At 52.2% G+C, this 17,709-nt stretch overlaps 1 protein-coding gene across 14 annotated transcripts in view; it reads left to right on the forward strand.

Moving 5' to 3' along the window:
• The window catches only part of DENND2B (DENN domain containing 2B), a 117,992-nt gene that overhangs the window by 98,549 nt on the left and 1,734 nt on the right, over positions 1–17,709 (forward strand). For 9 of the 14 annotated variants that reach the window (XM_065528591.1, XM_074014401.1, XM_005578676.4 and 6 more), the window contains 11 exons: positions 110–294; positions 1,606–1,715; positions 1,928–1,997; positions 4,943–5,020; positions 5,573–5,713; positions 10,102–10,250; positions 13,406–13,583; positions 13,823–13,864; positions 15,133–15,244; positions 16,121–16,360; positions 17,243–17,329. In XM_065528591.1, coding sequence (XP_065384663.1) covers positions 110–294; positions 1,606–1,715; positions 1,928–1,997; positions 4,943–5,020; positions 5,573–5,713; positions 10,102–10,250; positions 13,406–13,583; positions 13,823–13,864; positions 15,133–15,244; positions 16,121–16,360; positions 17,243–17,329 — 1,392 coding nt within the window. Of the gene's footprint in view, positions 1–109; positions 295–1,605; positions 1,716–1,927; positions 1,998–4,942; positions 5,021–5,572; positions 5,714–10,101; positions 10,251–13,373; positions 13,584–13,822; positions 13,865–15,132; positions 15,245–16,120; positions 16,361–17,242; positions 17,330–17,709 lie in introns of all 14 variants that reach the window. The other 5 variants (XM_074014400.1, XM_074014402.1, XM_074014399.1 and 2 more) reach the window with 3 other exon arrangements.

A 17,709-nucleotide genomic window follows, 5' to 3' on the forward strand; every position in this document is an offset into this window, starting at 1 on the left:
GGCTAATGCCCTTAAAAGTGCTCCACAGCGATGGAGCCCTGAGCCAGGGGTAGAGGAGCTAACATAAGGCCTGTGAGGGTCCATTCCCTGATGTGCAACCTGCCTCCAGCCCACACACAGCGCCTGGTCCACATCCAGTCGATGCTGAAGCGCGCGCCCAGCTATCGCACGCTGGAGCTGGAGCTGCTGGAGTGGCAGGAGCGGGAGCTTTTCGAGTACTTTGTGGTGGTGTCCCTCAAGAAGAAGCCATCGCGAAACACCTACCTCCCCGAAGTCTCCTACCAGTTTCCCAAGGTGAGGCCCTCTCTCTCCCAACCTTGCCCATATTTCCCCTCTTCCATCCTCTATCCGCCAGGCCTATTTGGGGAAGGAGAGAGATCTTGTTCGTCATACCTCCTCACCGAGCTGCCACAGCCCTGAACCTGCCTCCTCTCGGCCAGGAGGGAAGACAGGGCTGCAGCGGGGGTGGGTTTGGGCCAGTGCTTGTTCAAAGGATGAGGGCTGAGAGAGAACCCCTCAGTGTGCTTAGAATAAAATCCAAAACGATTGAATACCATACAGTTCACCCACTTAATGTATACAGTTCAGTGTTCGGGTGTATTCACAGAATTGTGCAATCACCACTTACCAATTTTAGAACGTTTTATCAGCCCAGAGAGAAACTCTGCACCCACTAGCTGTCACTCCACACTTCTCCCACTAGCCTGTCTCTCACTCTGCCTTCCCTGCTTGTTGCCAGCCAGCCTGGCCTCCCTCTTCTTCCTCTCACACTCAACCCCTCTCTCTCTGCCATTGCCTCTGCCAGGAATGTGCTTTCTCCAGCTCTTCACATGGCTGCTGGTTCCTTCTCATTTCTCAGGCTCTGCTCAAGTAGGACCTCTTTCAGGAGGTCTGTCCAGACGCCTGCATGGAGCCCCTCCCCTACCCAGCTTGCTCTGTTACATCACCCTGCTTATTATTTATTTATTTATTTGAGACAGAGTTTCACTCTTGTTGCGCAGGCTGGAGTGCAATGGCGCGATCTCGGCTCACTGCAGCCTCTGCCTCCTGGGTTCAAGCGATTCTCCTGCCTCAGCCTCCCAAGTAGCTGGGATTACAGGCATGCGCCACCACTCCTGGCTAATTTTGTATTTTTAGTAGCGATGGGGTTTCTCCATGTTGGTCAGGCTAGTCTCGAACTCTCAACCTCAGGTGATCCGCCCGTCTCGACCTCCCAAAGTGCTGGGATAACAGGCATGAACCACCACGCCTGGCCACCCTGCTTATTTTTTTTTAAGCCCCACTCTGAGATGTTGTGGTTGAGCAGCTCACTCTGCTGACCAGAATGTGCAGGGTCGGGGACCTTGTTCCCTTTGTTTTTCGTCGAGAGCCAAGAGCCCTGGCGCACAGCACTGTGTCAGATGCCATACAGAAAGCACTCCGCTGGCATTTATTGAATGAATGAATGATAACTCAGGGCTCTGTAAGAATTCGGAGTGGGACAACGGTTGCTGAGATCATGCCCACTGGTCAGTGGCATCTAGGGTCCTCGGGAGGAGGGGTTTCTCAGCCACCACCACCTGCCCTCAGGTTCCGTGTCATCTCTTGGTTCCTTCTTCCCTGCAGCTGGACCGACCCACCAAGCAGATGCGAGAGGCAGAGGAAAGGCTCAAAGCCATTCCCCAGTTTTGCTTCCCTGATGCCAAGGACTGGCTCCCTGTGTCAGAGTATAGCAGGTGAGGCCTGGCCTGACCGGAGGGAGGAAGGGGCATAGCCTTCTTTACCCCCATAGCAGTGGGCACCTGAGTGGGGCCTGCTCTAGTCTCATCCTCCTCTCCTACAGCAACCTGGCCCTTCACCCAACCCTGAAGATGACGGTCCCTATTCTTGGGGGCTGTTTCCTAGGTCCTCTCACACCTCCCTGACGCCAGACCTCTCTTTGTTCCAGTGAGACCTTTTCTTTCATGCTGACTGGGGAAGACGGCAGCAGACGCTTTGGCTACTGCAGGCGCTTACTGGTAAGTGAGGCCATTTGGTCCTCGGGCTGGCAGGCAGGGGCTAGGTCAGGGTGTGTGTGTTTGTGTGTGTGTGTGCCCTTCTGCAACTTGAGCTTGTATGAAATCCTATGTTCTGCTCCCTGAGGCCACCCCCAACCCCCTGCCAACACACACATTTTCACAGGTGAGGCCACCCTGGGAGAGCAGGGCTCAGAGTGGTGCTTCTGAGGGGGCCTTAGGATCGGAGATTATCTGGAATAAGGGGAGGGAGTGGGTTTTTGTGTCTTTTTAGTTTTTCTCTACTTTTTCTTCATTTCCCTTGGGATCGTGGGCTCTGATTGCTGGTCTCTGGTTGCAGGATCGAATCACCCCCAGCAGTATGTATATATGCATCAGATTAGGTGAGGGACAACCTTCCTCACCTCCATACCTGGCCAGGCTGTAGTGGGGAGGAGGCCTGTCTGTGGTGTGGTAGGGCTGGAGATTGGGAAGGGACAGTGACATATCTTCTCTGGGAATCTGAGAGAGATACCTTGAATCTAGGGGAAAGGGATTGGGTTTTGAAAATGTTAGCCATTTTGTAAAGAGAAGTCCTTCACCATCTCCATTCCCATTAGTCCTGGGAAATAGATTAGGGTAGAGGCCCACAGCCTGGCCCCTGCTGCACTCCTCGCTTGGAGCACTGGGTTGTTGACAATGTTTTGGGGTTTCCAGGGCTTAGCAAGAGAAAGCCTCCCCAGATACCAGTCTAGGAGTAGATGAAGGGGGCAGGAGCCCTGAAGGAAGGATTTGGGGCTAGTCATTCATTCATTCAGAAACACTTATCATCCCTTATCAGAAGCCCTGACCTATTGAGAGTCAGGCATGTGCTAAAGGCATATAAAGATGAGTTTAACATGGATCTTCTCTCGAGGAACTTTAGATGGCCTGTTACAGGAGATTGGACTTTCAACACAGGAGAGAAAGGCCAAGAGAATAGACATTGTTTAGAACCTGTCACATTCCAAGCTAGATGCTTCAAGTATGTCTTTTTAAAAAAATGATCACAATAGCCCATTATTATCCCTGATCCATAGATTGGGAAGTCAAAACTCAGAGGTAGAATGACTTGCCCAAGGTCACACAGAACCAGAAGGGAAGTCGTTTGTCACCAGTCTGGTACTCTTGGATCACCCCCAGAGGATGGATGGGGAGAGGGGGTGTTGGGAGGTAGAGTGCCCAGGGAGGGGTGAAGGGCATATGCACAGGAGCAATGCCAGGTGGTCAGCCAGGCAGAGGCCAGCAAGCTTCTGGCCGCCTGGGCCTCCTGGGCTTGGAAGGAGTGTTGCGAAGGCTGCCTTTGCTGGAACATAGATGCAGCAGAGCTGCTCCTTTGCAGTGGGGCTGCTGCCCCCAGGGAAGAGCGTGTTTGTCCTGGCGTGCTCAGAGAGGGCCTGGGCTGGGTCCCTGCCAAGGGGGCTGGCACTAGCTCGGCATTCCTGCAGATTGGACACAATGATTCTAACCCAAATCCCACATACTTGATTTAATCACTTGGGGCTTTAGGGGAGGCGGGGGAGAGGGAAAGAGACAGGAGCGAGTTTCAGGCCTAATATGGACAAAAACAGATTCTGCCTTCTCTAGATCTGTGACGTGTGGCCAGCAGGTTTGGAGACTGAAATAGCCCCATCTGCATTTGCTTAGCAGCCTGCATGAGGGGCCAGCACCTGCTGCTCTGCTCCCTCCCGACTCGGACTTGCCAGGCCCTCCAGGCCTCTGAGCCCTGCTGGAGAAGGCACTGAAGCCTGCATGGGGGCTCTGGGCCTGGGAGCTCTCAGTGCCTGTCTCCCCTTCAGCTACCCACCATTTTTTTTTTTTTTTTTTTTTTTTTTTTTGAGACGGAGTTTCACTCTTGTTGCCCAGGCTGGAAGTACAATGGCGTGATCTCAGCTTACCGCAACCTCCACCTCCCGGGATCAAGCAATTCTCCTGCTTTAGCCTCCTAAGTAGCTGGGATTACAGGGATACGCCACCACGCCCGGCTAATTTCGTATTTTTAGTGGAGATGGGATTTCTCCATGTTGGTCAGGCTGGTCTCGAACTCCCAATCTCAGGTGATCCACCTGCCTCGGCCTCCCAAAGTGCTGGAATTACAGGCGTGAACCACCACGCCCAGCCATGCCCACCTTTTAAGTCCTGTTCTTCTTTGTGCTCCTTTACTCCATAGCAAACCTCTACCAATTGTCTTTGTTTCCTTTCCTTCCTGTCAGAAAGCAGCAGGCTTTAGGGGTAAGACAGCCAAACAGGGCCAAAGCAAACTCCTGGCTCCACAGCTTCTAGATAGGTGGTCTTAGGCAATGGCTTAATCTTTTTGAACTCAGTTGCCTCATCTATGAAGGGGATAATAATCCCCGTCTCACAAATCTCTTGTAGAGTTCCAAGTCAGGTATAGCAAATGTTCAATAAATCGTAGCTCCCATCTCTTGTTTTCAGTTTGCTCTCTTACAATGGAGGTGGATCAAGAAAGGGGGAAAAGAACCAAAAAAAGAAGGTTATGCCGAATATGCCCTATGGGGCTAAAAAGCTACAATGGCTTGCTCCTAAGGATGTACCCTAGTCCTTCCCATCTGCTGGGGTCCCAGCCTCAGGGATATGAATCCACCGATCACCCTGTAGCCTCTGCCAAACTGCTTTGCCCTTTGCCAGCCCCTGTCAGCGTCCTCCTGGGAGGAAGGGCAGAGCCTGTGTGGAGTCTGGCAGGAGCCTGGTACCTGGTGCTGGGAGACCCTGCAGAGCTGAGGCCTGTCCTGAGAGTGGTGGCTTTTCCTTCAGGGCCCTGGTTGCAGAGAGGTTTAGAGGAGGCTTAGAGTCTTCCTCCACTAGAAGCGCAGTCCTTACTCCTCAGTTCCCAAGGAAAAGGAGCCAGAAATGGTAATCATGCATTCTCTGTGTCTGTCTCTCTCCTCCTCCTCCTTGTCCTGGCCCAGCCAAGTGGGAAAGGGCCCCGGTTGCCAGAGGTGTACTGTGTCATCAGCCGCCTTGGCTGCTTCGGCTTGTTTTCCAAGGTAAGAGGCTCCGGCAGGCTTCCCTCCCCCTCCCCCAGCTGACAGCTCCCACAGGAGTATCTGCAGCCAGCTCAGATGAGAAAACCACCTGTGAGTGTGAGCAAGCGGGAGACAGAATGCAGGAGCAAGTACCAGTGAGCTCTGTGATGCCCTCCCATTCCCCAGCCTGGCCCTCTACCCAGCCGGCTGGCATTTCCCCAGCTCCTGTGCTGGCAGTGTCTGCCCCTGTCACAGCCCACCCTGGGCCCTGGGCAGAACCAGAGTCCTTGGGGAAGCAGGAGCGCCCAGGGAGCTGACTCTTGGGTGGTATTTCCTTTGCCCAGCTACTCTGCTCTTGGGGACTGAAGCAAGGCCAGTTAAGGAACAGAGGAATCACTGAGTGCCAAGGAAAACGGGAAGGGTAGAGTGTGCAGATCCTGGCAAGACCGCCTTCCCATCTGCCAGCTTCTGGGCCAGCCTGGTCAGATGCTTGGCTGCCCTCTTCTCTGCCAGGAGGGGGGAAGGGCACTGCCCTGACACCCTTCCTCTTTGGGCTGCTGGCGGTGGGCACAGATCCTAGATGAGGTGGAGCGCCGGCGTGGGATCTCCGCGGCATTGGTCTATCCTTTCATGAGAAGTCTCATGGAGTCGCCCTTCCCAGCCCCAGGGAAGACCATCAAAGTGAAGACATTCCTGCCAGGTGCTGGCAATGAGGTAAGGATTTCTGCACCCTCTTCTCTTGGGCTACGGGCTGGGGTGGCAGGAGGACCACACTAGCCAAGGTCATAGTCTTTGAGGGGTGCAGAGCACGGCTCCTCCTTGCTCAACCATGTCAGTGTACCCAATCACAAGGGACCACAACAGCGAACAATAGGAATGTACATGTTGCCCAGCCTTCTGCTCCTCCCAGGGGCCTTCCTTGACCCATTTGGACTAAACTGCATTCCATCTGCCTTCCTTTTGTTCATTCATCGAACAGTTACTGAATGTGTGCCATCTCACAGTCAGAGATTGTGCCAGACCTCAGAGCAGAGTCAGAGTTAGAGGGACACCTCTCTGTCCTCATGAAGTTTGTAGTCTAGTGGGAGATACTGATATTATAGTAAACACTTTTACATATAAATAGATAATTCCTAAATGTGTTACGAGCCAAGTGAAAGCACAGGACCTTATGAGAGTGTGGAACAAGGGTTCTGCTTTAAATTAGGGGCCAGGGAAGGTCTCCTCTGAGAAAGTAACACTTGACCAGAGACCTAAGTGGTGAGTGGGGGCAACTAAATGAAGCAGGAGGAGGGAGACGGAAAGAGAAGGATACGAATGGGAGAAGATTATTCCAAGTAGAGGAACCAGCATCTGCAAAGGCAAAAGTTGGGCAAGTGCATGTGCTGGTCAGAGGGTTGACGGGGTAGGGGTAGGGGAGTGGGTTGGCAGGCAAGAACCCAATCACGATGTCCCTGCTAGGCCAAGTTAAGGATTTGTGGATTTTATCTAAAGCAGGGGTATGATAAGATCTGATATATGTTTTCATTTTATTTTTTTGAGACAGGGTCTCACTCTGCCGCCCATATTGTGCAGTGGTGCTGGAGTGCAGTGGTGCTATCATGGCTCACTGCAGCCTCACCCTCCCAGGCTCAAGCAATTCTCCCACTTCAGCCTCCTGAGTAGCTGGGACTACAAGCGTGCACCACCATACCCAGCTGACTTTTGTATTTTCTATAGAGACAGGGTTTCACCATGTTTCCCAGGCTGGTCTTGAACTCCTGGACTCAAGCAATCCTCCCACCTCTGCCTCCCAAACTGTAGGGACTACAGGCATGAGCCACCTGTGGCCAGCTGATACATGTATTCAGAGCCCACTGTGGCAGCCATGTAGCTAATGGTTGGAGTGAAAACGGGGAGACCAGCAGGGATACTGTTGCGGCACTACAGGCAAGAGATGATGGCAGCTTTGGATTAAGATGTGGTGGAAGAAGGAGGGAAGTAGATGGATTTTAGAATTAGGACCAGTAGCACTTTGTGTTTGATTGGAAATAGGGCGTAGTTGTCACAGAGACTGTAAGGCTGACTCCCAGTTTTCTGGCTGGAGCCCCAGGGTAGATGATGGAGCCATGTACTGAGATGGGAGCTCGTGAAGGAGAAGCAGATAATGAGGAGGAAGAGTCCAAATGTGTACATGTCAAGTTTGAGATGCCCATGAGACCCCCAATAGAAGATATGTAGTAGCAAAGAGTGTAAATAGGGAAGAGAAGAGAGCCCAGTATGGAGTCCTCCTCAGTCCTGGGGAACCCCAACATGCAGAGGCCCTGCAGGAGAGGAGCCACAGCCCTGAAGTTTGAGGAGAGGGGAACACCAGGGGAGGGCTTCGGCTGAGGAGCACCTCAAAAAGGAAGCCATGATCTGAAGCAGGTACCACTAAGAGATCAGGATGAGGTGTGGAAGATCTTGACAAGTGCAGGGCCCAGAAGTTGGGCTGGAGTGAGTTGAGAAGTGATGGGGGTGAGGAAGTGGAAACAGCCTGTGTAGACATCTTCTCAAGATTGCATGGCTGTGGACAAAAATAGGGAAGAGGGCAGCAACTGAAATGTGGAACTAGGGAAGCTTGTTAGGGATGGTTGTTTGTATGCTGGTGGGAATGGCTGCCAGAAGAAGAGGTTCAAGCTACAGGAGGAGGAGGGGCTAACAGAGTGTACTGAGAAGATGTGAGTGTTAGGCTCCATGGAGGGCTTGGCATTTCTTAGGAGAGGAGGTTGTGGCGTAGTAGATTTTGGATTCTCATCTGATGGCTTTGATTTTCTCAAAATAGAAAAGGTCAGACCAGGCACAGTGGCTCATGCTTGTAATCCCAGCACATCGGGAGGCTGAGGTGGGGGGATCACTTGAGGTCCGGAGTTTGAGACCAGCCTGGCCAATATGTTGAAACCCCGTCTCTTCCAAAAATACAAAAAAAAAAAAAAAAATTGCCAGGTGTGGTGGCGCATGCCTGTAATCCTAGCCACTCGGGAGACTGAGGCAGGAGAATCTCTTGAACCTGGGAGGTGAAGGTTGCAGGGAGCCAAGATCGCGCCACTGTACTCCAGCCTGGGTGACAAAGCGAGACTCCATCTCAAAACAAAACAAAACAAACAAACAAACAAAAATATATATATATATAAAAGGTCATTCTTTGAGAGTAAGAGGTGGATGTTGGGTTCTAGGAGAGGGAAGAGTAAATAAATTAGTTGTAGAGAATGGGAGAAGGACTGACCAAAAAAGCATACCAAGCTTGCTGAGCAGTGGCAACTCCTAGCTTGAGGGCTTTCTCCTCGCCTCTTTTCTCCCCTTCATTTAGAGGAACTTTAGGCTTTGTGGTGGCTGTGGGGCACAGGATAGGTGACCCTTCCCTTATAGCCCAGCATCATGCCTGGGATCTCTTCGTGGTCTGGCACTGGCCACCTCACTGGGCTCTCATCTTCTGACTTGATACTTACTCTTCCCTCAACCCTACTTCCTTTTGCCTAGAAGACAATTCCCTTCTTTTCTTTTTGGGGAGTCAAGTACCTTGTGCTCTGAAAGGCTTCCCTGACCCCTCCCCACGCACATGAGCTTGGCTGCCCTCCTAGATGTCCTGCCTGTCCCTGTGCAGATGTTGGTCACACCCACCAGACTCCCAGACTGTTAACTGCTCGGCTCCTTCAGACCCCTGGGCCTGATCTCCTTGAAGGCAGGGATGCATGGAACAAGGCCGGGAGTGGGAGCAGCCTGTGTGAATTCTCAATCCCTGGGGGAAGGGGGAGGGTTGGGCCCCAGGGACAGTAGGGGCTGGGTGCTAGAGAGCAGAGTCTATTGGGCTGCATGCAGGGAGCTTGTGACTTCTGGGGCGGGGACAGGGCCTGGAGCAGGTATAAAGGGCTCTGGCATCATTGTGGTACTTCTTTCCTTGAGCCCACATTCACTGACCATTTGGGGTGTACCCAGCATCTGGCGGATCACCGGGCCTTCCAGGAGTACACCATCAGGTGGGAGAGACAGTGGACACAGACCGCTACTGTACCCTGTGCCCACTTTGCTGCTTCTCTGGGGCCCAGAAGGATGGATGCTGAGTTAGGAATCAGAACGCCTTCACTTGCTTAGACTCTGAGGAACAAATGAGATGATGTGGGTATAAAAACTCCTTGTAAAGCATTACCTTTGATGCCATCGGGCAATGAGAGAGAACTGGTTTCTCACCCTAGTTTTCAGGAGGCCTTCACATCTATGCTGCACACACACGCTGTGGGACCAAGGATGAGGCCAAGCAGACCCCAGGGACAGCTGCTTTGGCACAGCCTGAGCATCAGCAGTTCCTCCTGCCCTCACCACTGGGGTCACTCGCTACCTTCCACCCCCGTGACTGCCCCCAGAGAAGTGGCTCTCTGAGCTGTGGCACTGACCTTGGGAGCCGCCTTTGGAGGAAAGGCGGCTAGGCCTATCCCTGATAAGACAGTCCTGCTTCGTGGCAAGGTTGCAGAATGGCCAGCCCTTTGCTTGTGTTTTCTTTGTGCCTGGCACAGGACTTAGGGTGATGGAGATAAAGGCCAGGATGGCAGGACAAATAGCCTCTGGAAGGAAACTCTTTCTAGCAGGAAAGGGAGGGGGACAGGGCAACAAGGACACTAGCATTGCCTTTCCAGAGGTGGCTGGGATTAGAGTCCTGGGATGCAGAGATGCCTGGAGAGCAGTGGGGTCTAGTCAGAATTAAGTGCTTAGACCTTTGTCTGGGGAGGTGGGCAGGAGGACCCTAGAGATGTGGCTGTGTGGTTCCCTGCTTCTCCCTATCTCTAAGAGCAGTCAGCTCTCCTCTCTTCCTGAGGTCCCGATGGATAGTCCCTCAACTCCTTCCTTCTGGATCCTTCCCCTCTTTCACAGGCAGCCCTCTCACCCACAGCCTGGGTGTTCAAGTGCTATGAGAGCAGAGCTGTAGTCTGAGGGGTGGAGGAGAGGGGTTTACTGCATAGCAGGATAGGCGAGAGACCTGGAAAAGAGCAGGTGGGAAGGGGAAAGCAGCCTCCAGTTGCTTCATGGAGGGCCGGAGGGCAGCACCCACCTGGCTGGCCCAGGCCCACTTTCCCATCGCTCTCCTGCAGGTGTTAGAGCTGCGGCGGCCCATGGACTCACGGCTGGAGCACGTGGACTTTGAGTGCCTTTTTACCTGCCTCAGTGTGCGCCAGCTCATCCGAATCTTTGCCTCGCTGTTGCTGGAGCGCCGGGTCATTTTTGTGGCAGATAAGCTCAGGTAGGGCCCAGCTGGGCAAGGAAGAAGAGGGGAGGGGAAAGCACGCCCACAAGCGAATCAGCAAGTGTTCAGGAGCCTAAGCACTTGCTGGCTGGTGCTGGAGTGGGGCTGTGCGTAGGGAGATAAAGACTAGGTGGAAAGGTAGCACCCCTGTGTGGGTGAGGGAGAAGGGTTTGGGAGCACACAGATGGCGGGATTGAGAACCCTGTGGAGGGCTTGGCCTGAGGGAAGAGGGAGGGACATTTCTTCCTTTGCAACAGCCAAGACTGTGCAGATGGCAGTATATGTACAGGGGAAACGTTAAGAAATTGAGATTTTTGGCGGATGGTTGCATTTCTTCTGGAAGGGGAGGCAAAGCCATCTCAATGGGATGCTGAGTTTAAGGAAAGAGCCGCTGTGAGGAAGGGGCAAGAGCACTGACTGGGGACAGTGTGAGGAGTGCTGAGCCAGCCAGTGAGGGTCCTGTGGAGGGTGTCCCCTGGAGAAGGCGACTGCAGTGGCCCAGGGCTGGGCACTGGGAGGGCTGGGGAGAGGGATGCCATGGGGGCATTGAGGTGCAGAGAGGAGAGTGGGTGAGGAAGGCTGGCCAGCCCACACCAGGAAACGATGTGCAGGGCCTGGAGGTGCCAGGGAAGTGGGGGAGCTGGTTTAGGAGGAGTAAGAAAAAAGCTGGGTGGGTCACAAATCTTGGTCTGAAATGCTGGCATTTAGGACTTTAGAGGTAGAGGTGTCAAGGTCTGGTGGTGGCCATGGGACGGGTGGCAGAAGTGATGGTCACTGGACCTGAGGCATTTTAGGAAGGAAGAAGTGAGAGCTCTTCTAGACAGCCAAGGTTTAAAAAAGAAAAAAGTTTTATGTCAGTGGTGGTTGGGGGGTGACACAGGCAAGGGAGAGTGATACGGCTCCGATGAGTGGAGGAACACTAGGGCTTTTGGTTCTTATGCTGGTTTAGATAAAACGACACGGACACACGTGGGGTCGGTTTTAAGGAGCGGAGAGTTTAATAGGCAAGAAGGAAAGAAGAAAGGCAGAAAGGAGAAGTACAGAGACAGAGGGAGGGAGGCTCCAAAGCCAAGAGAGGGAACCTCAAGTGCTGTGGACACCAGCCAGTTTTATAAGTAGGCTGGAGGAGGCGGTGTTTGATTTGCATAGGGCTTAGGGGATTGGTTTGACCTGGCATGTCACTCATGTAGCCCCCGAAAAAGCTGGTCCTCCCATCCTCACCTTTTAATATGCGAATATAGGGTGCCTGATGTTCTACACACGTGGGAATATGCGGGGCAGCCATGCTGCTAGGCACATGTGGGGGCAAGGGCAAGAAGACAACGGTGAGAATTGCCGTGTTGGGTGGACCCAATTTCTAATGGTCTGTATTTGCATATCAAAGGTTGCCTGCCTGGCTGTAAGAGCCAGGGCTTGCTTTCTAGACAAGAAACGTTTTTGAGCTGCTTTAAAAGAAACGAGGCGGTGGCTCACGCCTGTAATCCCAGCACTTTGGGAGGCCGAGACTGGCAGATCACAAGGTCAAGAGATTGAGACTATCCTGGCCAACATGGTGAAACCCTGTATTAGCTGGGTGTGGTGGCGGGCGCCTGTAGTCCCAGCTACTCAGGAGGCTGAGGCAGGAGAATCGCTTGAATCCGGGAGGTGGAGGTTGCAGTGAGCGGAGATTGTGCCACTGTACTCCAGCCTGGGAGTGAGACTCTGTCTCAAAATAAGTAAATAAATAAAAAATTAAAAATTAAAAAGAAACAAAAACTTTTCCTCTCTGCGTAAAATAATTTCTTAATAACTCCTACAACAACAGGATGGGTTATTGGCAACATGTTACGTATTGTTTTGGTCAAAGAATCCATCCCAAGTAGTGGCTTCTCTAGAGTGGTCATTTGGACATTGATTAAGCCACCTTAATGTCAGGTGCTCAGAGGAGGGCAGTGAAGGAAAATCCCCCTTCTGGTTTGCCCTCCAATAAGTCCTGAATCCCTGGGATATTTCCTTCCGTATATACAGGGAGCAGTTGAGAGGAGCCCAAGAAATGAACTCCCGATTGCCCTCATAGGGACAGGAACCCAGGCCCATCCTCAGCCCAGGAGAAGAAAGGAGGAAGAAAAACCAGAGCTGCTGACTTTTCCATAGAGCGCCAGGGTTTAGAAAGGAAAACTGCCCCTCACTTGTTCCCATCACAGCCTCAGTGCTTCTGTGTCTCGCAGTTCTACGTGTTTTGTGGGCCCATCAGGCCCCTGTGAAGAAATCTAGCCCAACAGCTGGAATGAGCTAGGTACAGCAGCTCCAAGAGGCCCCTCTTGTGTGCCAGCCATGGTCATTGTCAGCCAACAAAGCCCCTGACTGCCCGGCTTTGGTGCCCTGGCCTGGCCTGATCTTAGTGGCCCCTAAGAGAGCCTGGACCATGAGGTTTCTTTTCCTGAAGGTTCTACCCTCTAATGCATGGCTGAGCCTCCTCTTTGCCACCCCGCCCCCCAGCCCAGCTCCCATGGGGCTGTGAATACAGCTATTGTTTCCTGTGGTTGCAGCTGCCTCTGAGCACATTCCAGGACCATTCTGGGAGGGATGATCCCAAGGTCTTGTTCTTGGCCTGGCCGGGTATTCAAGTTCTGCCAATTTGGGGTCTTGGAAAAGATGTCCTTCCTGTTCTGCCTGGGGTCTGCCTCTGGCTGGAGAGGGGAGGGGTAGGTCCAGCCAGCTCATGTTCCGCTGATGATGATTTAGGTTTTCCACAAGTTCTTTGTCCCTCTTGCCTAGTTCTGATGTGGGGTGGGAGAGGGTACCCAGGATCTGCATTCACTGGCCCTAGGGGTTTACAAAACCTCCTGCCTCCTCAGCCATGGGCCCAGTAATGTGCCCCCCAAACCCAAGACAGCCCTTTTCCAGATCTTTGTCAGATGACTGTCCTGCGGGCTGCTGCATACCTTCCTGGCTGTTTGTAAGTGCATTTCCCTGAGAGTAGCACTGTTGTCCCTGAGGCACTACGCAGCGGGAAAGTGGGGGCTTCACCAGTCTGCAGGGTCCCTGAGCCCCATTAGCATTTTTGTTGCACTGGGAGGTTTAGGATCAAAGGCTGTCCTGAGCCTCCAGTGAACTCTAAGGTCCTGGGCCTGGGCTCAGGTGCTCTGTCTCTCTGTCTGTCTGCCCATCAGTACCCTCTCCAGCTGCTCCCACGCGGTGGTGGCCTTGCTCTACCCCTTCTCCTGGCAGCACACCTTCATTCCTGTTCTCCCGGCCTCCATGATTGACATCGTCTGCTGTCCCACCCCCTTCCTGGTTGGCCTGCTCTCCAGCTCCCTCCCCAAACTGAAGGAGCTGCCTGTGGAGGAGGTGGGCCACGGCGGGGAACCAGCTGGGGGGAGGGGTGGAAGGGGAAGCAGGTGCTGGGATCTTACTTGTGGCCCCTCGGCCTCTTCACCAGGCTCTTATCCTTTCTCCCTGGGAGGTCTATCCCCGGCTGGAGTTCTTCCTGTTATCTGACCCTGGGAACCTGGGAGGTCTGGAGGCCTGGCAGAGGGCATTGCGGGACTCATGCCTTGAGCCACTCTGCTAATGACTCCTTTTCTCAGGCGCTGATGGTGAATCTGGGATCTGACCGATTCATCCGACAGGTAAGAGGGTGGGTGCTTGCTAGAATCAGGCTCCTGAGCACCCTGCACCATCACACACACTACTCAACCTTCACAATCTGTTTGTTGAGCTCTCTGGGTTCCATACTGACTCACAGACTAGTCAAGGGTGGGGAGAAGCTAGTCTTGGAATCCTTGACCTCAGCAGGGTCTGCCTTTCCAGTGGCATCATCAGCTTCTGGAAGGCAGTGTGGGAACTTGAAGAACACGGCCTGGGAGTCCACAGACTTGACCACTGGACTTTGCCCGCTTTGAGCCACATGGTCTTAGGCCTCTAAATTCCTCTGAGCTCTAAAGCAGAGGTGGTGACAACACCTGCCTTGAAATGTTGCTGGGGGTTACACAAATAACTATAGATTGTTGTGTAACGTACAGGTTTGCAATGATTGTTGTGAACTACAAAAAGCCTTTGTTAGTCGTGGAAATCCTCCTGGCTCTCTACCAAGGAGCACAACCCAGTGCCTCCCCTATGGAAATGTACTTACTGTCTGTTACACACCAGTGATGGAGCCGAGGACTCCCTGGGTACCAGGCATAGTGATGTGGACACAGAAACAGAGTGTAGAGACTGAAACAGCAGTCTAACTTCATTCCTGAGACACAGGCTGGCCACGGTCCCCCTGCCCCAAGCCAACTGTGCCTCCTACCTAGAGCTGATGATGGAGGAATTGGGGAGACCTAATCAGGAACCCCTGGCTAGTCCTGGTCACAAAGGCCACTGGCTCTACCACCTTTTTTTTTTTTTTTTTTTGAGACAGGGTCTCACGGTCATCCAGGCTGCAGTGCAGTGGTACAATCATGACACTGCAGCCTCGACCTCCCTGAGCTCAGGTGATCCTCCCCACGTCAGCCTCCTAAGTAGCTGGGAGTACAGGTGCATGCTACCATACTTGACTAATTGTTTTTTGTGTGTGTGTTTTACAGATAGAGGGACCTGCTAAATTGCCCAGGCTGGTCTCGAACACCCGCCTAGGCTCAAGTGATCCTCCCGCTCAGCCTCCCAAAGTGTTGGGATTACTGGCATGAGCCACTGTGCCTGGCCCTCTACTACTTTTAATCTCTGTAATCTTGGGCAAGTTTCCTAACCTTTCTGTGCTCCAGTTCCTCATCTTAAAATGAGGTTGATGATAGTTATGAGGGTTATTGGGAGAGATAAATGAGATTACCTACTCAAGCTCTTCTAACAGGTCTTAGCACACAGTAAGAGCTCAGCGTCAGCTATGATTGTCACTGCCTTCTTTCTCCTGCAGATGGACGACGAGGACACATTGTTACCTAGGAAGTTACAGGCAGCTCTGGAGCAGGCTCTGGAGAGGAAGAATGAGCTGATCTCCCAGGACTCCGACAGTGACTCCGACGATGGTGAGGATAGTGCCCGGGCATGGTCAGCTCTGCTCCAGGCTCCCTCTGCTCTGGGTCAGGGCCCCATAGGGCCAGAACTCTGCCTCTGCGCACCAAACCCCTTCTGGCTGATGAGGACCTTGGTCTCACCCTAGCGTCTTTACCCCAGGTGGTTTGGGAAGGAAAACCCAAAGACATGTGGCAACCCCAAAGATACTTTCTGCTGACAGGAAACTAATTATTCCTCCCTCTCAGGCCTTACCTCAAGCCATTGCAGGAGATGAAAGGAACTTCCTCTTCCTTGGAAGCCAGAAAAATCACTTAGGGTGAGGGATATGACAAAAGTGGCGCTCTGGTTTCTACTTTAATTCATCCAGCAATTATGTTTCAATTTCCATGTTCAGAACATAGTTTCTGGCCTTCGGCAGCTTGTAGGCTAGTTACAAGGCCATGGGCACAAGAGAGAAAGCTTCCAGAGGCTGGGTGCAGTGGCTCATGCCTGTAATCCCAGCACTTTGGGAGGCCGAGGCAGGTGGATCACATGAGGTCAGGAGTTCGAGACCAGCCTGGCTAACATGGTGAAACCCCATCTCTACTAAAAATAGAAAAATTAGCTGGGCGTGGTGGTGTGCACCTGTAATCCCAGCTACTTGGGAGGCTGAGGCAAGAGAATTGCTTGAACCTGGGAGGTGGAGGTTGCAGTGAGCTGAGATGGCACCACTGCACTCTAACTTGGGCAACAAGAGTGAAACTCAGTCTCAAAAAGAGCTTCCAGAACAGAATAGTGGTACTGGCTGGAAGTCTTGTTGGGGAGAGGAAGACTACACCAGGTGAAGATTTGAGGAAGGCTTTGCAGGCTCTTGACCTGAACCTCAAAGATTTTCTTTTCCCTTCCAGAATGTAATACCCTCAATGGGTTGGTGTCGGAGGTGTTTATCCGGTTCTTTGTGGAGACCGTTGGGCACTACTCCCTCTTTCTGACACAGAGCGAGAAGGGAGAGAGAGCCTTTCAGCGAGAGGCCTTCCGCAAATCTGTGGCCTCTAAAAGCATCCGCCGCTTTCTTGAGGTTTTTATGGAGTCTCAGATGTTTGCGGGCTTCATCCAAGACAGGGAGCTAAGAAAGTGTCGGGCAAAGGGTAAGGCTTGTTTATCAGCTCTCTTCTCTAATTTTTTCACCCACAGCAGGGCTGAAGAACCAGGCACTATGATGGAAGCTCTTGGACATCAAGCTAGGGCCAGGCCTCTTAACAGCCCTTTACTTCTGTTAGAAACTTCCAAGGGAGCATTCTCCTCCTCCTTCCCAGTCAATGCCTTCACAAGGCTGTGCACAGGCTGAGCCACAGAGCTAGAGATGGGACTCATCTCCGCCTAGGAGCAGCATGCTATTGGTTGCCCACCCCCTACTCAAAGAGAAGGATAGAAGAAAGCCCTTCTATCCAGAGAAAAGGAACAGACTGAGCAATTTTGGGGGTTCTGAGAACCCAGGGGTTGGGAATTCCCTTAGAGAGCACTGGGTCAGCTGTTGTAAATTGGTGGTAGTCTTCATTGAAGGCAGATGGTTATCTCGCTTTTTGCTATTTCATCAGCTCATTTTAGGACTCTCATCTCATCACAATCTTTCTCTCTAACCTCAGGGTTAGTATTTCTTCTGTCCTCTAATACTATCCATTTAGTGTAACAACCTTTTTGGAAAAACATGGTAGAGTTGTCTGAAGGAAGCTAGAGATGTCCACTTGGGGCAGCTCTGAACTGAGAAGCAGCCTCCTCACCCTAGTGCAGCTTGGGAAAGTGCATGGGGAGGCAGGGTGGCAGCAGCGAACCCCAGCAAGATGTCACTAATGATTGCTTTGATGAGCCAGTCTGAATTCTAGTAAGATGCTCCTGCAAATTATCATCCCAGATGCTTGCTTTCTCGTTTTTTGGCATCTGTGCTCCATGGTTCCCTTCATGTAGGCCTCTCCTTCCCTTTCTTTCCTCCAATGACTATTCTCTTCCCTGTGCCTGTTTCTCTTACCCAGGTCTTTTTGAGCAGCGAGTGGAACAGTACTTAGAAGAACTCCCAGACACTGAGCAGAGTGGAATGAATAAGTTTCTCCGAGGTTTGGGTAAGTAGCCTTGTTACTCATGAGATAGATGTTCAGCAAGAAGGAAGGGGCTGGGGGATTTGTGCCCCCAAATACTCTAAATCAGTGTCCACATGTGTTATACTGGGGCTGTAGACAGAACAGGATGTAGACATCCCATAGTGATGAGGTGGTTCTCAGCCAGAATTCCAAGGGCATTTTGCACAGTAATGGTCCTTCAGTATCTGTGGGGGATTGGTTCCAGGATACCCAAAGATACCAAAATCCACAGATGCTCAAGTCCCTTCTATAAAATGGCATAGTATTTGCATATAACCTGTGCACATCCTCCCATATACTTTAGATCATCTTTAGATTACTTATAATACCTAATACAATGTAAACTGTGTTATTTTATTTAT

This window comes from Macaca fascicularis, chromosome 14 (assembly GCF_037993035.2).
Source record: "Macaca fascicularis isolate 582-1 chromosome 14, T2T-MFA8v1.1".
Taxonomy (NCBI): domain Eukaryota; kingdom Metazoa; phylum Chordata; class Mammalia; order Primates; family Cercopithecidae; genus Macaca; species Macaca fascicularis.